Here is a 21,539-nt window from a genome sequence, read left to right as displayed (position 1 = left end):
GATGGTATCTGCTCTGTACTGTAGAGTTATTGCTCCCAACTTGTGTATCAATGGGTGATGCGATCCAAATTGTAAATAATGATCAGTGTGCGTGGGTTTTCTGTAAACATTATATGTTAACCAACCATCGTTCTTCACACTGATCAGACAGTCTAAGAATGCTAGCGTGCGTCTTTACACAATTTGATGTTATCGTCTAGCTTGTTGATGTGTTGAAAGAAACCTAATTCGGAGCGCTCAATAATCACGAAGGTATCATCGACGAAACGAATAGAATACAATGTTTAAAATTGAGATTCGGATGGGATCGGAAATTGCGAAGTTGCACACATGTCAAATAATGCATAAAAACGTTAAATGTAATTTGAAAGTTTAATATTTTAATGTATTGGTGTATACCGGCTCTACCATAGCAAAATATGATAGTAAATTAAAAACAAATAGAAACCATCCTGTCAACATTCTGTACAAATTTCTGAACTTTGCATTAAACCTGCAGTCGGTTTCGAAAAGAGTAGAAAATAAACCAAGTACAAATGTTGAGATCTTGAATAGACATGATTTGATGAACATATAGCAGCGCCAGGTACAATAATGGAAAGTGTAACACAAAGCAAAGGGATAATTTTCGATTCCGTACCTCTATATCCAAATCTTGGATAATCAACAACCGTAACTTCTGGAAGTTCCGGGCTATTGACGTAAAGGCTCCACGTTGATTGCGCTCCGTAAATCACGCCAGTGGTCGTCGTACCTACAACCATAACGGTTTCTCCATTTGTCTGAACGTCAATTCTGTATGCCTCATCATTGTCAATATTGTTGCCGATTGTGTCGACAACTTGACCGATTGATAGCAGAATATATCGGCTTAGTGGTTGCTTGCTTACGTCTACCCATTTCATTCCCAGCTTATCTGTGTTAAAGAAGTAAGTTATGCTTTACGGTATTATAGTATATGGTTGTTACACAGATCTCACAAAGAATAAGATACCACATGGAAAAACTGTGGTATGATCGGCCGGAAATAAATATAAAAAATTTTCACCAATTTCGCCATCGCAAATATTAAAGGAGTATTTCGTGATCCTAGCATCCTCTTTTTATGACATTTGTCAGAAGATATCTACGAAAAAAGCTTATTCCCAAAATTTCAGTTGATTCCGATTTTGCGTTTGCGAGTTACGCATGATTATGTGTATTACACTGCTCCATAGGCCACTGTTGTAATTTCATTCTGGTATGCCAGAACGAAATTCAATTGCTAAACGAATTAATCTGCAAGAAATTGTGGTACATAAACATTATGTAGCCAGAGGTTTCCAGTGGTACGAAAATCTTTTTGAGAAAAGTGGGGGTGGGGGGATGAGGCTATGGATCACGAAATGCGCTTTTAAAGGAAACAAGATTAGTAGAAAAGGTGATCTTGTTTGAGACAATTCAAAGGGGTTGGTTGCCCCCCTTCAGTGATCTTCGAACATTGTCTAAAAAGTATGAACAAATTATAGTCTGTATATCTACCTCCAGTCACCAGGACTAGCTTTGAAGTTCAGCGTGTTCTGCTTTAGCTTAGCGTTACTTGGCATACTTTTACGATCACAGTGGCGCGTATGAACACACAAGAAACAACGCTAAGCCAATGCAGCATACGCTGAACTTCAAAGCTAGTGCCGGTGACTGGTGGTAGATATTTAAACTATAGGAATAGCTTAAACGTAAAGTAGGTAATGGAGCTACACATCCTGCACATAAACACTATGAGGGACTATTGCTCGCTACAAGATAAAACTGAATACAATTAATAAGAAAGGAAGAACAGTTTACCAACCCAAAGCTAGAAAGAAAGAACAGTTTACCAACCCAAACTTTGGGCCAAAGTTTCACAATTAAAGTATTTGTTGTCTTGTTTAATTGTAACACTTTGTGGATAACTGTTCTTTCTTTCTACCTAATCATGTTAAGGGTAGAGTAGGTATTGTAAAAAAGTAAGGTTTTATTTCGAACTCTAATTGTGACCCGCAGGTCAAGTTGCTAGAATTTACATTAAGCACACCTAAACTGAAACAATGCAATTTGTAGGCAGCAGCTTTTAAGCTTTTAAGCTTTTAATCAGCGCACGTGCTCCTATTGTTGGTCGAAGCCGCCAAAAATTGATTTGCATTATCTAAATAAATATATTATTGGAAAATAACACTTTGATGTTTTGCTTGCAAAAGTTCATTCTACAAATCATATACTTTGAAAACGTGCTTGATTTATTGTTGTTATTGAGTTATATACGTTTTACAAAAGTGTTGTTGTTTCAGCCCACTTTACAACATAACTCAAGAACCACGTGACCTACAAAAGTGTATCTGTGATATTTGAATTTTTCTACACATTCGCTATGAAGCTTTCTGAAATTATTAATGCAATTTTGCCAAAGCTCACTACCCTTCGCAAGATGCTGTGAACTACCAAATCGCAACAGTTTAAAATAGTTGCTAACCTTAACAGCTCAAAAGTGAAGGATAAGGAAGAAAGCAGCAGTACTGTACAAAATGCGAAGACCCAATCAATTGCATGCAATTGTCAATACGGACATACGGATATACTCCTACACAAGTCACGTCCTATAGCCAATTGAAAACAGTTTAATTTGGAAATTCATTAACCAATCAGCGATCGTCATTTTGGGGTTGTCGCCAGACGGTTTGTTTAGTGAACACAAACCGGCTGGGACCGAGACAAGTAGCCGACTTCCGTATTGCCAAACGACTAGAGTAAATTGTGGGGCCATCTTTTGCACTAATTTTAACAAGGAAAAGTTTACAGTAAGGCGACGAAAAAAAGAAAACCTGTTCTACGGGCGGACGGACCTTTCAAGTAGGGTCGGTCGGACGGGCTTTTTTTTTTTTTTTAATGACCCAAAAATCACCAAAATCTGTAAATATTTGCAATTTGTGACCGTTCACGGCATATGAGTCGAAAATTCCTCCCCGGTCAATTTTGTCAATTTCATCATAAACTTAAAAATGGTATATCATTTGACTTCAAACGATATCCAGAAGCGGGGTTATGGTTTGTTAAACTTTGCTCTTTCAACAAAATTATAGCTTTTTTCGTTTCTACATGTGTCTCTTTTTCCACATTGCTGGCAATAAATATCAAACAGTCATAATTGGCGGTCATTTCAAATCATCCCCAAGTCAACGAGGTTTAAGAAAGTTTTCTCTACCTATACATGATGCAATGCCCAGTAACCCACCACTTGAACAGGATTTAGCCAAAGCAAACAAAGACCAGGGCTATTAAAATTTCTATAGCCATCTAAGGTATAAGCTTATTATCCACTTCAACAATATGATTATTGATTAGTATTTGACTATTAAAATGAGATCGATGTCGGGCCAGCTTAAGTTACCGATGAATACGACCGTCGTACACATTTTACACCGTAGCTCAGAATACAATTTAGGGAATTTACGGCTCATTTGTGCTGCCGGGTCACATTTGGGAAAATACAAAAAAAAAATTGTTCCTGAAATTGTCTATTTTTTCCCAATTTTTTCAAAATCTGGGTCGGTCGGGCCCGTAGAACAGGGTTTTCTTTTTTCGTCGCCTAACCGGGGTAAGAGCGACCCTTGGCCCAAGAGGGTAGGGGTTGTGCAACCTTAGCATATTATTTGTTTATCATTTTTTACACTTATGAAAGTATTTTAATGTATATTGATTTCAAACTAGGTGTTAAGATTAGAATAGGGATTTCCTTATACTCCTTTAGCAACACTTTTGTTGACAATTGTTTGTTTCTATCATTTTTAGCCGAAACCCGAATTTTGTCCTACATTTTGTGTACAACAGAGATTTTTCATATTTCGTGATGGCGCACTCACATAATGACATCAGAATCAGGCGGCATAGGAAGCGCAACACGTGACGTACGAGGCTGGCGAAGATACAGGGCTGACAGCCCATTCAAAATACACTGTTAGCAATTACAAATGGAAAATTAACATACTTGCAGTGTTGTACACGGTCGTACCCCGATGGTTTTAAAGTAAGATAATTTTGCTTTGACACCACATAACAAATTTAGAATTGTTTATGAAGATTTCATGATTATGTGTTAATCCAATGGCGACCTCAAAATTGCCTGCTCAGAATGGCATATTAAATAATGGAGACGTTTGTACTTATTTTGATATCAACAGACAGAGGAGACCCAGAGCTATATCGAACTCAACGCGCTATATTCGTTTAGTATAGAAAATTCGTGATGGTTTGCAACCCCTCCTCCCCCTGACTTACCAGCCAAGTAGTTTGCAGCATTATCGGTAGCTGGTTCACCGCTTACAACCACCCAATCACCACTAGACACAACTACTTTATTACCAGAGTTATAGACTACTTCCTTGGGTGTCGGCGTAATTATAAGAGGATTCCCACCCAAATCGGAAACATCTGCGTTCAGCTCGTACCGATCTTCCGGGCTATACGGATTATATGTGTCATAATCACGCCGCTTCCATTGGTCAGGGCTAGTAAAGTCCGTCACAAAGTCAAGAGATTGTCCTGCTGTTGATAGAATTGTTCTCGCTTCTGCCGTTGATGCTACTACATACCAGTTAGGACTGACGTCAGTGCGGGAAGATTGCCAATCTGATGTCACATAATCAGCTCTCACTGAAACTCCCATAGCCAAACCAGTAAACCCAGCCATTGGACTGATCTTATGTAGGCATCCATTAATGTGATAAACTGCAAGTTTGCTGGTACCAAGTTCTTTGCCCAATAACGGATCTGCATGCAGGGTTTCTGGTTCAAATAGACGGATTGAACAGAAGTAGATTTCCCAGCTAGTGTCCGTAACATCTGTGTTGCCGTTGTTGGTGAAGGTCAAGAAGCCTTTTGTGCGTGCGAAGCCGCCAATATCTTCCATGTTGGTTGTGATTGTATATTGCACTTGCAAGTTGCTGGATAGGTAGTCGACAATTTTCTGAGGGGTGTCGAGTTGACAAGACACACTACCTATGTATAAAAAAGAGTAATACGAGGGGCGGACAATAAGTTTCCGTAACCATTATATACCTCTATTCAAGCATAACTTTGATGACATTTAGGCTACTTATTATGATATATACAAGATTGTACCTTTGTTTTTAGCGATGATTAAAATTTGATTACGTAAGACATTAGCATAACATATTGATATCTGTCTGATTAATAGTGAAACGTAAAAATAACGAGACAAATTGAGGTATCGTTACATAATTTCTGAATCCTTTAAACTGCTTTGGTACTTCTGCTTATTTTTATACCACGTGTCTCTACTGCAATTCTAATTTCCCACCAATGTTGACCAATTACTGTGTACATATGTCTTTATGAGAATGAGATTACGTAATTAGAGATATCCTGACAGTAATTATTGTGTGTTTTGAAAGATAAAAGTTTATAGTTGTTATTATTGTAAATAAATGTTTGAGTCACACCTGAGTGGAGATACATAATGGTTGCGAGAACTTATTGTTGTATGATATGTTGATGAAAGTTACTATTAATATCATTAAATACAAAGATTTTTTATTTATTAAGTTTTACTAATTTTTATAAATCACAATATCCAATACAATAAAGTAAAACACTCACTCACGTACAAAAAACAAAAACAAAAAAACAAAAAATATCCACGCGTTTTCTCTTTCCTTGGCCAAACTTTTTGATAGATTCATTTAATAGAATTTTTACAAAGCCTTACTTGTAAAACAATTATTGTGCTTAACAATCATCATACAAAAGTGCAAGTGTTAAGTTATCAATATGGGTTTTTTCTTCAGAAGTAAAAGGTAGTCACTGAATAAATAACGAAGGAAGAACATCCAGCTATTGACCAGGCTCATGCCACATTGAATTAAACTTTGACTGACAATATTGCGACATTTTTGTGAAAAGCATGAAAAGCATCCAAAATTTTTACAATTATAATAATAATAATAATAATAATAATAATAATAATAATAATAATAATAATAATAATAATAATAATAATAATAATAATATAACCATGCTCAATACACATTTAAGTCTCAATAAAATACACTTACTTACCTACAAGAACCAAACAAAACAATACCACAAGGCGCTCCATGATTCCTTGTGTGCCCGCCGTCTCCAACTCAAACAAATAGACTGTAAAACCACTGTGTTTGGAGTTTTATACTTGACATTGTCCATCATTGTCATGTCCATCAAAAACGATCAGATAATTATGAAAGGAATAACAGCTGCACTGAGTTGACAGTTTATCTCATGCGAATGCACAGTAGATACCTTATCTGTTATGAAATGTAAAATAACAAATAGATTCTCTTGAATTTATGTACAAATCCAAAGGAAAATCATATTTTCGATCATGTAAGTAGGAATCACCGTGCTGGTCGAAAATTCTTACTATAATTATAATGATATTAAGGTTATTAATTATTTTAAACTGTTGTGATTTGGTAGTTCACAGCATCTTACGAATGGTAGTGAGCTTGGGCAAAAACTGCATTGCTCAATTCATAGCGAGTGTGTAGAAGAATTAAAATACCACAGATATACTTTTATAGGTGTTGCGGTTCTTGAGTAATGTTGTAAAGAGGGCTGAAACAACAACACTTTTGTAAAACGTACATAACTCATTAACAACAATAAATTAAGCAAGTTTGCAAAGTATACGATTTGTAGAATGAACTTTTGTAAAACACCAAGGTGTTAATTTTCAATAATATATGGATCTAGATAATGAAAATTGATTTTTAGGTTGCTTCGACCAACAATACCTCGTCTACCCTTAAAAAGCTGAAAACAGAATAGACTGAATAAAACGAAAATGATGACAAATTTAACATGTATTCTTGAAGAGGTTCATTAGGTTTGTAGAATCTCATTATAATACATTTCATCTTGTCAAAACCAAAAGTTATTTACTGACCTGACAGTTTCGACTATCTTGGGCGATGGCCATCTTCAGAGTGATATTTTTCTCTCCAACTTCTGTTTTATACCAACATCACAGGACAGGATGAACAGTGTTGTTTCAGAAAAGGAGGACAAAGACCTGAGTGGACTTTTAATCATGTCAAGCGCGCAAGATGGAATGTAAAAAGCAAAGTAAGAACAAAAATTCCACGGAAAGAAGCAAAGGACTTGTGATCATACGGTCATAACTTATGTTGAAAAAATGACAGAGACAGCCACTCGCATTTTTAGAAAACACGGTATAGCCACTGCAGTACGTCCCCACACCACTTTAAGAAAAATTGTTGGTGCATCCAAAGGACAAAAGAGACCCCATGAGTACCACGGACTGCATTTATGAAATTAATTCCTTGTGCAAATTGTGATAATACTTATGTAGGTGAAACTGGGCGTCGCTTTGAAACAAGACTGAAAGAGCATAAAAAAGAAATTGAGAAAGTAGCTCATAGTACATACTGCAGTTACTGTCCGTTTTCCTATACACAATACACAGTGCTCTCACCATTGACGCGCGACCTTTACAAATAGTGTATGTTAGAAGTATATTGCATTTGCCTAGTTAACATCACTGTGTGAAAAATAACCGGCCAATATTTAAACTATTCTCCAAACTTCTAGCAAATATATTTCTCTAACATGACCTAAAATTACAGCTAGGTTAGATGTTCAGAAATAGTCGCACTTTCGTAGAATATGAGTGAGGGCAAAGCATAGCTAGCTCATAGCTAGCCAACTCCCCGTGTTAATTGAATGGAGATTTGACCGAAAATATTGAGCTATATTGGTAACGGCCCGCTCCGTTCTGAAGGATGCCACAAAAAAACGGTACAAGCTACATTTAAACTATTCTATGAAATTCTAGAAAATATAGTTTTGTACCATGTCCTACATTTTTAGCTAATTTAGGTGTTTGGAAATAGTCGCACTTTGTGTTTTAGGAAGGATATGTAAACGACAGATAACACCAAAAATATGAAGAAATTATTTCCAAACCGTGTTAAGTCAACAATCATTATGTTGCTCATTTTCAAGAATGCTGGTTAACAAAAAGCAGGCCATTGTCTTATTTCGTGAACAAAGGTCCACATACCATTGTTTCCTTGCGTTTCCTTTATAATCAGTTACCCAACTGAAGCTGTATTATAGCACCTCATAGCGATATCGCACATATAAAACAGACACATGTGCACAAGCAGAGAAGATCCGATTTAATCAGTTGAGCTGTTTCAATGAGTGTTATCTTGGTTTAATAGCTTTTAATGGGGTTTAAGTCCTGCAAAGGTCGAGATGAATTCTACTGTAGACATGACTGCATCATGAAAGGAACTTTTACTCGTCAAACAAGAAAACAATCGGCTAGCGAACAGTCCAAATCTGCTATCGCGGACCATGCCGTTCAACAAAATCATGTGATTGACTGGAAAGATGCCCAAGTACTTGAGAAGGAATGTAATTCAGGAGCCCGTCGTATCAGAGAAGCCATCTGGATAAGGAAGAGAGCACCGAACACAATGAACAGAGACGGGTGGCCCATTATCTTAGTCACGTATATGACCCACTTTTGGGCGCTGGTGCGCCCTCTGTTGGTAAACAGAAGTTGGAGAGAAAAACATCACTCTGAAGATGGTCATCGCCCAAGATGGTCGAAACTGTCAGGTCAGTAAATAACTTTTGGTTTTGACAAGATGAAATGTATTATAAAACAATTTAACATGGTGGAAAAAAAAAAGGTGAAATCAGGAAGCTCCCAGGAAATTTTCATTCACACCAAAAAAATAGAACACTTTTTTACGGTTTTCCCCGGCATTGGAGAGTTTTTCCTAACCTTACACAAACTCTGCGAACATTATACAAACCCACCAAGCCCAACTAACCTTTAAGCTAATTCAAAACTATTGTCGTAACCACAAAAAGGGCATCAGGGGAAAAATTGATTTCCCCTGTAAATCGGACATAGTAAATGTTATCAATGCATGAATTTGTAATAACGTTTTATTTACTTTATTTAGCCTCATGTCATCAAAATTGCTATTTCTATTGCTAATAAAATAAAGGAGACACCTTTCACAACATTTTGAAAAAATCGACAATTCTATAAAATGACAACAACAACAAAATGAATGCACAAGCTTATTTCTGCTGGATTAGAATTTTTTCTTGCGTGCAACTGCTTTTTTCTTGCAGGTTAGAAATTTGATAAATAGGTCACCATACAAAATTCACGCATGGACCTGTTTATCAAATTTCTAACATGCAAGAAAAAAGCAGTTACACGCAAGAAAAATTCTAATCCAGCAGAAAAAAGCTTGTGCACTCGAGATTTTTTTACCAAATTCTGTGAAAGGTTTCTCAGCAATAAAAATACCAATTTCAATCAATGTTAATAAGACATAATTAAGTAATTAAAACATAAGTAGCACGTTTATGTGTAATAAGACTAAAAATACTGTTAGGGTAAGGGTTCTGGGTTTAAGTAAATGTTAGTTTTCCGGGTTGGAGTTGTATTATATTGGGGCAATGGTTGAGGATAGGTTAAGGATTGATTAGGGTGCAGTGCCGCCGAGAGCCATTACGGGCCCGGGGGCAATGTGAACGCACGGGCCCCTTTGATCAGTGGTGACGGTGCAGGACTTCATAAGTGTGTGGGTGGGGGGGGGGGGGCAGGAGTGGCGTAAATTTCTTTGTGATATGGGGAGATAGGTTGGTGTAAAATCCTCGAACATATGTTGAAGCGGAGCGAAAGTAGCATGTTTAGCTGCCAATAATCAACTATGAACATTGAAGGAGACAAATGCGCGCAAAGCACGCACAAATTTGCAATTTGAAAGTGGCATTTTGCTCAAAGATTAAGTTCCTCTTAACAACTTCCACGCGAAGTGCAAACAGTTTGCCAATTTTAAGGCTCAGCCCCCCCCAGTATTTTGTAATTGCCACTTATGGCGCTTTCCACCTGCACAATTTTTTTAAAGACAGGCTGTAGAGGGAGAGAAAGTGCTGCGCAATGATCTAGTTGACGTGAAAAAGGAGTAGTTCTTCACGATTTGACAGTGATCAGTAGACTTCGGTTGTATATATAAATGCGCTTTTATAAATGCGCACGTGACCAGATGGCCAGCGCCATATTTGCATTACATCACTGTCAATCACTGAAATGGCGACCATTGAAGGAGTGGCTACAGTTGTGACCTTGTTTCGTGGCTAGCACTGGCAAGGAACATTGGCTGGAGGTTCGATGCTATAAATTTGCAAGGATAAATTATGGATATCGAAGGATCATGATTATTGCACAGCCCCCCCCAGTTTGCCAATTTTAAGGCTACTTGAAGCTAAAATGATCCAAGTATGAACCGTTGATTTGGACAAATGCAGCGCGAGCGCGCAAAATGTGCAATTCGAATCAGCGACTTTTGCTCCCAGATTGAACTTATTGAAACAAACTCCGTGCGAAGCGCGGAAAAATTGCCAATTTTAAGGTAAATGATGAAATAATAAACTGAAGGGCACAATGCGCGCGAAGCGAGCGAAAATTTGCAATTTGTTTTCCCACGATTAAGGTGTGTGTAAAGCTAGTAATCAGTGAGAGTAAAATGATCATGTCTCTAGCACCATTAATGAAATAAATTTTATAATTGGCGTTTAGTCACACAGGTATCCGGGAAAGATAGTTCGGAGGGAGCGTGACATAGCGGTGTTTGCACTCACATATTGAGACAAATAAAGCTGACACACAAAAAGCCTGTTATGGGTTCTATAAAGACGATTCCAGGGCTTTTAGTTGTGTCATTGAAATATGACATAATGGTAGCTAGAAATTATTGTCCGCTCCGGGGAGGGGGTTCTTGAAATATTCTTCGACGGGGGTGTGTGGCCCAAGGCAAAAACCCTTACCCTTTTCCAAGGGTCATTAAAAAAAAAAACCAGAGACCCATGTCTAAGGATTTTTCATGAAATATGAACCCTTGTCTAAGGTTTTGTAAACTCAAGTATTCCTTAAATACATGTTAAATAAGTTAAATATCTTGTGACTTTCTATCGAAAGACCAAAAATATTACAGTATGTGATGCTACTTTAGTATTCAGTGCATAGTTTACATCTGATTTGATCATCAGAGATTTTTTACGTGAAGATCTCAGAAAAGGGACCCATGTCGAAGGATTTATCGAAGGATAAATGCGCTTTTATAAATGCGCACGTGACCAGATGGCCAGCGCCATATTTGCATTACATCACTGTCAATCACTGAAATGGCGACCATTGAAGGAGTGGCTACAGTTGTGACCTTGTTTCGTGGCTAGCACTGGCAAGGAACATTGGCTGGAGGTTCGATGCTATAAATTTGCAAGGATAAATTATGGATATCGAAGGATCATGATTATTGCACAGCACCCCCCCCCAGTTTGCCAATTTTAAGGCTACTTGAAGCTAAAATGATCCAAGTATGAACCGTTGATTTGGACAAATGCGCGCGAGCGCGCAAAAATGTGCAATTCGAATCAGCGACTTTTGCTCCCAGATTGAACTTATTGAAACAAACTCCGTGCGAAGCGCGGAAAAATTGCCAATTTTAAGGTAAATGATGAAATAATAAACTGAAGGGCACAATGCGCGCGAAGCGAGCGAAAATTTGCAATTTGTTTTCCCACGATTAAGGTGTGTGTAAAGCTAGTAATCAGTGAGAGTAAAATGATCATGTCTCTAGCACCATTAATGAAATAAATTTTATAATTGGCGTTTAGTCACACAGGTATCCGGGAAAGATAGTTCGGAGGGAGCGTGACATAGCGGTGTTTGCACTCACATATTGAGACAAATAAAGCTGACACACAAAAAGCCTGTTATGGGTTCTATAAAGACGATTCCAGGGCTTTTAGTTGTGTCATTGAAATATGACATAATGGTAGCTAGAAATTATTGTCCGCTCCGGGGAGGGGGTTCTTGAAATATTCTTCGACGGGGGTGTGTGGCCCAAGGCAAAACCCTTACCCTTTTCCAAGGGTCATTAAAAAAAAACCAGAGACCCATGTCTAAGGATTTTTCATGAAATATGAACCCTTGTCTAAGGTTTTGTAAACTCAAGTATTCCTTAAATACATGTTAAATAAGTTAAATATCTTGTGACTTTCTATCGAAAGACCAAAAATATTACAGTATGTGATGCTACTTTAGTATTCAGTGCATAGTTTACATCTGATTTGATCATCAGAGATTTTTTACGTGAAGATCTCAGAAAAGGGACCCATGTCGAAGGATTTTTGTGGTAAATCCATTCTTAAGGATTCGTCTTGAAAGACCGACCCATGTCTAAGGATTGTCTGTGAAAAAGTAACCCATTTGGGCGGCACATCCCCGTATAGCGTTTGTACGTGAGTACCCCCCGGGTTGTCCGCCTTTATAGAACACCGTCAACTAAACAAGAGTCGATATCATTCGATGCGGAGATAACGTCTTGTCATACAAAGTGACAGTTATTGGTGTTTGGCAAAACACGTCTCCGGTGGCTATTATGCCAATCATTTTGTAGATATCAAAAACAAACACGATCAGATAAAGGCTCTTTCTAAAGCATTTCGCAATTATTTCAAAACAGGTTTGACCACGACCGTATTTCGTATTCTGGTTGATGTATAGGAAAAAAGGTTTGAATTATTTGGATAAACTTTTAAAGCTCTGAATTAAATATTTTGTCTAAAAGGAAAGTTAAGAAAGGGGAAGGAGGGGGAGAGATAGAGGGCGGGGAGAGGAAGAGGATGGAGAGAAACGGATATACAGCCTCTCTCTAGGGAGCCTCTCTCAAAGAAAAATTTTGCAAGTAAAATGCGCCCTCTTGGCAATTAGAAAATACTGTTGTGACATGATGTGTACATCGACGTCAAGGGCGAAGTCTTAGTTTGCAAATGACGTTTATTCTGTTCAATTTGCTTGTTTTAATCTCGAGATATGTTTAGTTAACAATGAAAGGGTAAAACCACATTTGTGCCACATTTACTAGGGAATAGGGCTGTACATGTTTTTACTGTTTTATCATGATACAGGTATAATGATTCCCTTTTGCCACAGATTAAAGATAAATAAATATTTCACATTCTCCTGTAAAACTTTTTGACATGGGGGGGGGGTGGGGTTGGAAAAATTTTCTTGAGCGCGCGAAAATTTTTGCCATATTGAAACTAAATTGATGAAATATGGTGCAAAAGTGGAATAAATAAAAGAAACCCACATACAGGCGTCAACATTGGGGGGAGGGGTGGATGATTGTATGGACCACCCCCCTGGCAAAATATGGGGGTCCCCCCGGATCTACGCCTATATGATGTTCCGTGACCAAATCATTATGGTTCGAGAGTGTACGTTTTTGACTTACCTGAAGGATGCTGAACAATTTGGCTTGGGCTGCCTTCTTCAACATGTTCAAAGTTCTGGCAATTTTTGATAGGGGTCAATTAAGGTTAAACATGGGGTCAAAATTGAAAAAAAATGTTGATGTAAGCATCATGTCACAACAGTATTTTGTAATTGCCACTTATGGCGCTTTCCACCTGCACAATTTTTTTAAAGACAGGCTGTAGAGGGAGAGAAAGTGCTGCGCAATGATCTAGTTGACGTGAAAAAGGAGTAGTTCTTCACGATTTGACAGTGATCAGTAGACTTCGGTTGTATATATAAATGCGCTTTTATAAATGCGCACGTGACCAGATGGCCAGCGCCATATTTGCATTACATCACTGTCAATCACTGAAATGGCGACCATTGAAGGAGTGGCTACAGTTGTGACCTTGTTTCGTGGCTAGCACTGGCAAGGAACATTGGCTGGAGGTTCGATGCTATAAATTTGCAAGGATAAATTATGGATATCGAAGGATCATGATTATTGCACAGCACCCCCCCCCCATGTACAAACATAAATAATGTTTATTTATTTATTTATTTATTTATTTATTTATTTATTTATTTATTTATTTATTTATTTATTTATTTATTTTGAACAAATTGGGAAACACATTTTTCCTGTACAAATGAATGCCGACCCCAAATTTCGGAAATTTGAGGACAATATTTTTCTTTGTATTTTCTCAAATTGAAATTTATTTACAGATTTTTGTGATTTTTTGGCTTGTTTAAAAAAAATTTAAAAAAATACCAACCGACCGACCCTACTTGAAAGGTCCGTCCGCCGTAGAACAGGGTTTCTTTTTTTCTCGCCTTACTTATAATTTTATAAATATTATTTGCCAACCCCCCTTTCCCCCAAAACCACCCTACCCCCTTTTACACTCATAAATTAATTGTTTTTTGCTAACTTTCCCCTTCCGTGTAAAGTAAAACTTTATAAGCCGGTTGAATCAAACTGAACAAAATTGACGTATACAATTACAATATAATACCATGACAATAATGTGTATGACGAGATCTAACTTACTAGCTGAATAAACCTCAAACCATGCATCACATACGTGATTGTACGTCAAATTGTCATATAACGTATGAGCGTGATGTATAGTATACGAGTCTTCCTCAACATCTTCCAGCCGGGATGATTAGATTATGTACAGTCATCTACGTGTTTATACTCTAAATTGTACGTCAAAGGGTGTACAGATCACCGATTTAGCATGGGGGACACAAAAAGGTGCATCTGTGATGTGAGCGAGCGAATGAGTAAGTTAGGGTTGAGGAGGTCGGGCGGGGACATCTAGCCTATTAGTTAAAATTAGGGTCAGGGTAATGGCGGCACTACGGGGGGGGGGGGGGTATATATCTCAAATAAATAAATCCATGACCCATTCCTTCCGAAAAATGACAGCCCCTAAGTTCCCTATCATCACGTGCAAAATTATCAAATAACATCATCGGCAGCTACTCAGTTCTGACCTTAATGCCAGTAAGAATCACATTTCGTCATCAATATGGCCAATTGCCACGCCCATTTAGCACGGAAATAATGAAATATAAGTTTTAAATCAGCTATATCTAGCTTTTCCGTCATTAATTTTTTTTTTTTTTTTTTGGAAAATCCAAATAAAGAGTTTATGTTTCGGGTCAAATTATTTTGCCCTTTGCAATCAATGCCACTATTTTGCAAAAGCAATTTTCCTTGTAACCTGTCATTTTCGCCTATACTTTTGCGTGTGGAATTTGTGCACATCCGGGTACCTTACATCGTTGAACACGGTATGGCGACTTGTAGATGTCACGTGCGCATTTATAAAAGCGCATTTATATATATACCCGAAGTCCACTGGTGATAGAGTCGTGGTATACTATGATATCACGGTGGTGATACATACAAACATACAAAAGTTTCTTAGGACGCAATTCGCCAAAGCAACATTGCGTTTACAAAAATAACATGAGCAAAATACATAAGCGATAACAACCAGAAAGTCGGAATAAGAGTTTCTTGTAAGTGATTGTAGATGAGGCTCCCCTGATGTGTTGTGGTAGACCATTCCATGCTTTGGCAGCAACAACAGGAAACCTGTGTTCTCCAGCAACAGAGTTGAATCTGTCAATTGCAAGACGTGAAGGATCATTTGAAGATCTGAGTGGGCGAGCAGTAACATAATAATAGAACATTTGAGCAATATAAGCAGGTGATTGATCATGAAGTGCCTTGTACACAAGAAGCAAGATCTTAAAAGTTACTCTGTGTGCCACAGGAAGCCAGTGCAGTTTTGATATTAATGGCGCAGCTTCAGTTAGACGACCAACAGCATATATAACACGCGCTGCACTGTTCTGTAGGCGTTGCAAACGGCTCATATTCTTAGATGACAGGCGAGTATAAAGCGCGTTGCAGTAATCAAGGCGTGAAATGACCAAAGCACGAACTGTGTGATGACATGTGTCTGAATCAATAAAGCTCCGGATTCGCCAGATATTTCTGATGTGGAATAAAATACAGCGGCGAAGGTTGTCAATGTGAGAATTGAGTGACATTGTGCTATCAAAATAGACACCGAGGTTTCTGACGACTGTAGATGGTGTGATCTTTGATGAACCAATAGTGAGTTCAATGTCAGCTAACTGAAGATGCAGTGATGTTGTAGGCAGAACCAGCGACAAAAAACTCGGTTTTAACATCATTGAGTTTCAAATAGTTCACAGTTAACCAGGCTCTGATTTCTGATATGCAACTTGAGATTTTGTCAAGAGCATTTTGCTTGTCACCAGGAATCCGAGGATTAAAAGATACATATAATTGACAGTCATCTGCATAAATGTGGTAGTTGATTCCATGCTTCTGAACAATGTCACCTATCGGAACAGTGTATGCAGAAAAGAGAAGGGGACCCAGGACCGATCCTTGGGGTACGCCAAAATCCATTGAAACAGGGTCAGAGAGTTGACCATTAATGCTGACCTGAGAAGTCCAACCCTTAAGGTAAGATTGCACCCATTTACATGCAGAACCAGTGATAGCAAAACGATTCTGCAAGCGGTTCAGAATGATTGCATGGTCCACAGTATCAAACGCTGAACTTAGATCCAGGAGTACCACAAAGGTAACTCTCTTTGAGTCGACGTGATTGATGATGTCGTCGCTCACTTTGATCAAAGCACTTTCTGTGCTATGCTTTGGGCGATACGCAGACTGCATCGGGTCAGAGAGGTTGTTGCTATCCATGTGATCAACTAATTGGGAGGAAGCACATTTCTCAATCAACTTAGCAGTGAAATTCAAATTGCTGACAGGCCTGTAGTTTTTTAAGTCATCTTTATCCAAAGATGGCTTTTTTAGCAGTGGCTTCACAATTGCCTTGTGTGCCAGAGTTGGAAATTCACCTGTCTGTAATGAAACATTTACTATGGTAGTAAGGGCAGTTAGATTAATGTCCACAATCTGCTTCATAAGCCAAGTTGGTTGAGGATCTAGCACAGAGGAAGCATTGGATGCCTTTGCGATTACTCTGCGGATCTCGTCTGCGGTCATGTGGCGAAACTGGGAGAGAACTTCGCAAGACCCAGGGCAACTGTCAACAAACTGAGAGGGGTCGACATTTTCACATGAAGATTCAAGTTCTTTGCGAATCTATAGATTTTACTCTTGAAAAACTGGGCAAATTTATTTCCCAGGTCTTTTGGGTCATTGTGGACAGGCAAGGGTTTAACTTTGCTGTTTAGGAGACTGTTCACAGTTTGAAAAACAGTCTTTGTGTTTGCTCCCGAAAGTTTATCAGAGTAATAGAACTGTTTAGCTTCGACAATACGTTTAGTGACATTATTTCTGGCAGTCACATACTTTTGGCTGTCGGACTCAGATCGTGACTTACGCCATTTTCTTTCTACTCTATGGCGGTCTTGACGAGCAGTATGGATGGTTTGATTATACCATGGTTGGCGGTTTCTAATAGTCCGGGTTCGGGTTTCAGATGGAGCATATTCATCCAGGCAATCAGATACAGTTCCATTGTACCAATTGTACAGCTCACCAGGGTTATTAACATTTGGAATAGGGTTCAGGTGATCGGTTAAAGCCTGTGAAAATGCTGCACCATCAATGCTCTTATAATTTCTTAGAGTTTGTGTGACACGCTGGGGTACCGGTTTTGCTAAGTTTAGTTTAAAATGGACACAGTGATGCCATGTTAAAGGATTTTCATGCACTGAAAAGTCTTGGATGAAGTTTTCATCAGGGCAGCATAGCACGTGATCAAGAATGTGGCCACTCCTATGAGTTGGAACGGTTACATATTGATGAAGACTTGCAGAAGCAATGATGCTGGAGTATTGCTTCACATCAGATCTATCTTGTTCATCCCAGTACACATTAAAGTCACCTGCGAGTAGCAGTTGTCCTGGGAATAACACAACATCATCCATAAAACTATCAAATTCGACTATGAAGTCAGATTGCCGAAAACCATTTATTGGTGATGGAGGGGGTCGATATATGACAACTAGGTTAAGGAGTCCGACATTGTCAGTAATGCAGGCAAATTCGAAATAGGTAGTAGTGATTGTGGTTGATCTCAAGCGAAGCTGGAGTTGACTCTTGAACAAAACGGCTATGCCACCGCATCTACCTGATGGTCTTGGTATGTTCAAAAATGAGTAACCCGGTGGTGTACATTCGCCTATGACGACATGATCGTCATTATACAACCAGGATTCTGTCACAAGCATGATATCTATATCATGTTGCAGGACGTATTCAGTAAATTCTACAGTGATGCTGTGATTAGTGATGCTAATATACACAGGGTGTGCATTGAGGTTCATTTGCATAATGTAGTAGGAGCGCAGCGGTAATGTTCTGTGATCAAATCATTATGGTTCGAGAGTGTTTTTGATTTGCCTGAAGGATGCTGAACAATTTGGCTTGGGCTGCCTTCTTCAACATAATCAAAGTTCTGGCAATTTTTGATAGGGGTCAATTAAGGTTAAACATGGGGTCAAAATTGAAAAAAAAATTGAAAATAATGTTCAATTATTCGTCTGGCCAAAAAGGAATCCAAAAAAGTATACATTGGTTCGCCTTAAGTTTGGTAGTGACGTATACATGGTATAGGTGCGCATCTCTCGCACATAACATTAATCGCGTAGACAGTACACGCATGTGAACCCATACCCGTTCTCATCTTTTTAATTATGGACATCGGTCGGAGAATTCCACGACTGATGTCCGTATTAAGAAAAAGACTTGAGGATGGGTATGGGTTCTCATACTAAGACACACATACCGTAATGCGCCGTAATGGCGGTTTGTTGGCACGCTTGTAGCGCAACCGCGATAATGCACCAATGTCAAAACCGCACTTGAGGTGAACCAAAGAATAATTTGCTCTATCTGCTAAGTTTAGTTATAACGTTATTGACAGAAACGTGCCAACAAACCGCCATTACGGCGCATTACGGTATGTGTGTCTTAGTATGAGAACCTATACCCATCCTCCAGTCTTTTGGAGACAGTCTTTGTACAGAGTTTGAGTGCTTCCATCTATAGAGTATTTGTTGAGATGGTACTTGGTGACATGCATGCACTTTACAGAAGTGATGAGCCTCTTTAAGGCCCGGTCACACTGTGACGGACGATAAGCAACGAAAGGTGACGAACTTGAAAATCACAAAATGTTGACGGCAAAGCGACGACAAAAAGAGCAAAAACCAGATTCGGTGACGAGTGGGAACGACCTTTAGCGACAACACGACGGCAAGGGACGAGAGGATGCGGCAGGAAACTGAGACTAGCGACCAAATCCGTACGTTGTCTGGGCGATGAGTGACGAAGTCTCGACGGAACCCTACAACAAGCAACGAGGTCAGACGGCTGGCAGCGGATTTGCTTGCGGCAAGGAACGGCAACTGACGGTGGATTGCGGTGATGATGACGTGACTCAGCAGCCGACATCAAAGCCTGTGTGTGTGCGGGTCGTATAGTCCCCTTTGGCGTTCCCACTCTTCACAACGTTCTGATCATCCACTCAAAAATATCAATATCAATCAAAATCAAATATATTAACATCAATATGAACAATTATCAAAAATAGTAAAATCAATATCAATAATAATCCAAATTATTATCTATATCAATAATAATCAGGATTATTAACATCAATATCAATAATAATCAAAAATATTACACATATCAATAATAATATTTAAAAAACCCAATATAAATATCAATAATAATAATAAAAAATAGTAAAATCAATATAAATAATAATCTAAACTTTTAATATCTATATCAATAATATATTAACATCAATATCTAGCCCTTCCGTGTATTAATTATGCTAGCGCGGTGTGGATTTGCAATGTAGCGGATACCAAAAGTATTGAAAATCTGCAAACTCAAATGGCGCGATCCATCCTGAAGGCTTCTCGTAATACCCCTATCGCTGCTCTTTATGGGGACTTGGGCTGGGAGTCAATTGCTACTATTCAAGATCGCATCAAGGTAAATTTCTATGCGCGCCTTAATTGTATGGACATGCATCGATGGCCCAAATTACTGTTCAATGCATTATTAAGTCTTGACTGTAATATCGATCAAATTAGATTTAAATGGCTGTCTTCTGTCCGATCCGCTCTTAATAAATGCGATTTAGACTATATTTTTGGGTACGATTCAACAGCAAATCCACGCTGGGCAAAAAACGTTTTTAAGGAAGCCAACAAACAAATGTACGAGAGTAATTGGTATGATAACGCCAAAGCTAAATCTTCTCTTAATGACTATGTTTTGTATAAGAAAGAACTTAGAATGGAGAAGTATCTTTTGGAAAAAACGATTTCCACGGAGCAAGTTTCAAATTTAAGGCACGGTCTAACACTCTTCCCCTTAATGGTAGAATTCATTCCTGGACTGTAGGCATGGACGAAAATTGTCCTTTGTGCAAAAATGGTACAGAAGATCTTCGCCATTTCCTCTTTACATGCACCGCCCTGAATGATATACGTACTGAAGAATTCTCCGAGCTAGAGCGTAATCTTTCGGACCAGAATTTAGAGATGTTCTGGCAATTTTTTATGGCAGGGGACTTGGATGTAAAACTGTGCCTTATGTTGGGAACCCCCTGGGACTGTGAGAATGAAGAAGTCAACAATTGTTTTGATGTGTCTTGCAAAAGTTATTTAAAACGTGCATGGTCTTTGAGATCCTCTGTCTTGAAGAATATTTAATGTCCATTAATTGTCATGTCATGCCAGTATGTAATTTAATTTTATATTTTCATTTTCTACATTTTGTTTTATTTCCTGCTAACGACCCATTTCAAACCAACTTGGGTTAAGACAGACAGTTTCTTTTGCTTTCGTATTAATGCCACAATTTTACATGTACATATTCATTTGTCTTTTAAATTTGTTTCTTGTATTATAATGTTGTTTTTGAACGCACCGCTGGTTAGGCGTGTGCCACTGATACAAAAGTGTATGTTTCAATAAATAAATAAAAAAATAAAATAAATATCAATTATTATAATCAAAGATATTAATATCAATATCAATTAGGCCTATTATAATATCAAAGATATTAATATCAATATCAATAATAATAAAAAATATTTACACATATCAAAAATAATCAAAAAATTAATATAAATATCAATAGGAATCAAAATATGAAAATCAATATTAATAATAATCCAAACTATTATATCTATATCAATATATCAATAATGATCAAAAATACTATCATCAATATCAATAATAATCAGAAATATTAATATTTTTGATTATTATTGATATTATTTTCTTTTATATGAACTTTAAAATTGCATCGTGCCGGGTAGTCTATTGAAATCGAACTGACGTCAATAAAACGTCAAACATCGCACAAAAAGACTTGATTAGAATTTACCGTCACTCATCGTGAGTTGCCGTTCGTTGTCGCTGAGAATCCGTCAGCGACCGCAGACGGCCGAAATTATTCGTCGGGAAATTTTCAACATGTTGAAAATTTTGTGACGACAAAAAGTGATTCCGTTCAAATTTCGTTGGAGACCGCAACCCTCATTTCTTTGACGTTTCCATACCGTGGGAAGCCGTCTCTAGTCGTTTTGAGGTCGTCACAATTTCGTTGGTAGTCGTT

The 21,539-nt window shown here is 38.1% G+C and overlaps 2 protein-coding genes across 2 annotated transcripts in view; both read right to left on the bottom strand.

The window, feature by feature from the left end:
• The window catches only part of LOC140149928 (beta-hexosaminidase-like), a 40,951-nt gene extending 34,676 nt beyond the window's left edge, over positions 1-6,275 (bottom strand). The window contains exons 1-3 of the mRNA XM_072171944.1: positions 6,091-6,275; positions 4,291-5,010; positions 641-916 (exon numbers count right to left, since the gene is read on the bottom strand). Of these exons, the coding sequence (XP_072028045.1) occupies positions 641-916; positions 4,291-5,010; positions 6,091-6,130 (1,036 nt within the window). The 5' untranslated portion in view covers positions 6,131-6,275. The remainder of the gene's footprint in view (positions 1-640; positions 917-4,290; positions 5,011-6,090) is intronic.
• Positions 6,276-16,933: 10,658 nt separating this feature from the next.
• On the bottom strand, positions 16,934-18,232 carry LOC140150353 (uncharacterized). Its single transcript, XM_072172361.1, has one exon. The coding sequence runs from the start codon at positions 18,230-18,232 to the stop codon at positions 16,934-16,936; it is 1,299 nt and encodes a 432-aa protein (XP_072028462.1).
• Positions 18,233-21,539: the final 3,307 nt, after the last annotated feature.

This window comes from Amphiura filiformis, chromosome 4, assembly GCF_039555335.1.
Source record: "Amphiura filiformis chromosome 4, Afil_fr2py, whole genome shotgun sequence".
NCBI classification, from domain to species: domain Eukaryota; kingdom Metazoa; phylum Echinodermata; class Ophiuroidea; order Amphilepidida; family Amphiuridae; genus Amphiura; species Amphiura filiformis.
This window is presented reverse-complemented; position numbering and strand designations above follow the sequence as displayed.

Excerpts from the sequence above, each read along its gene's own strand:
- LOC140150353 (XM_072172361.1), bottom strand. The coding sequence starts at position 18,232 with ATGCAAATGAACCTCAATGCACACCCTGTGTATATTAGCATCACTAAT.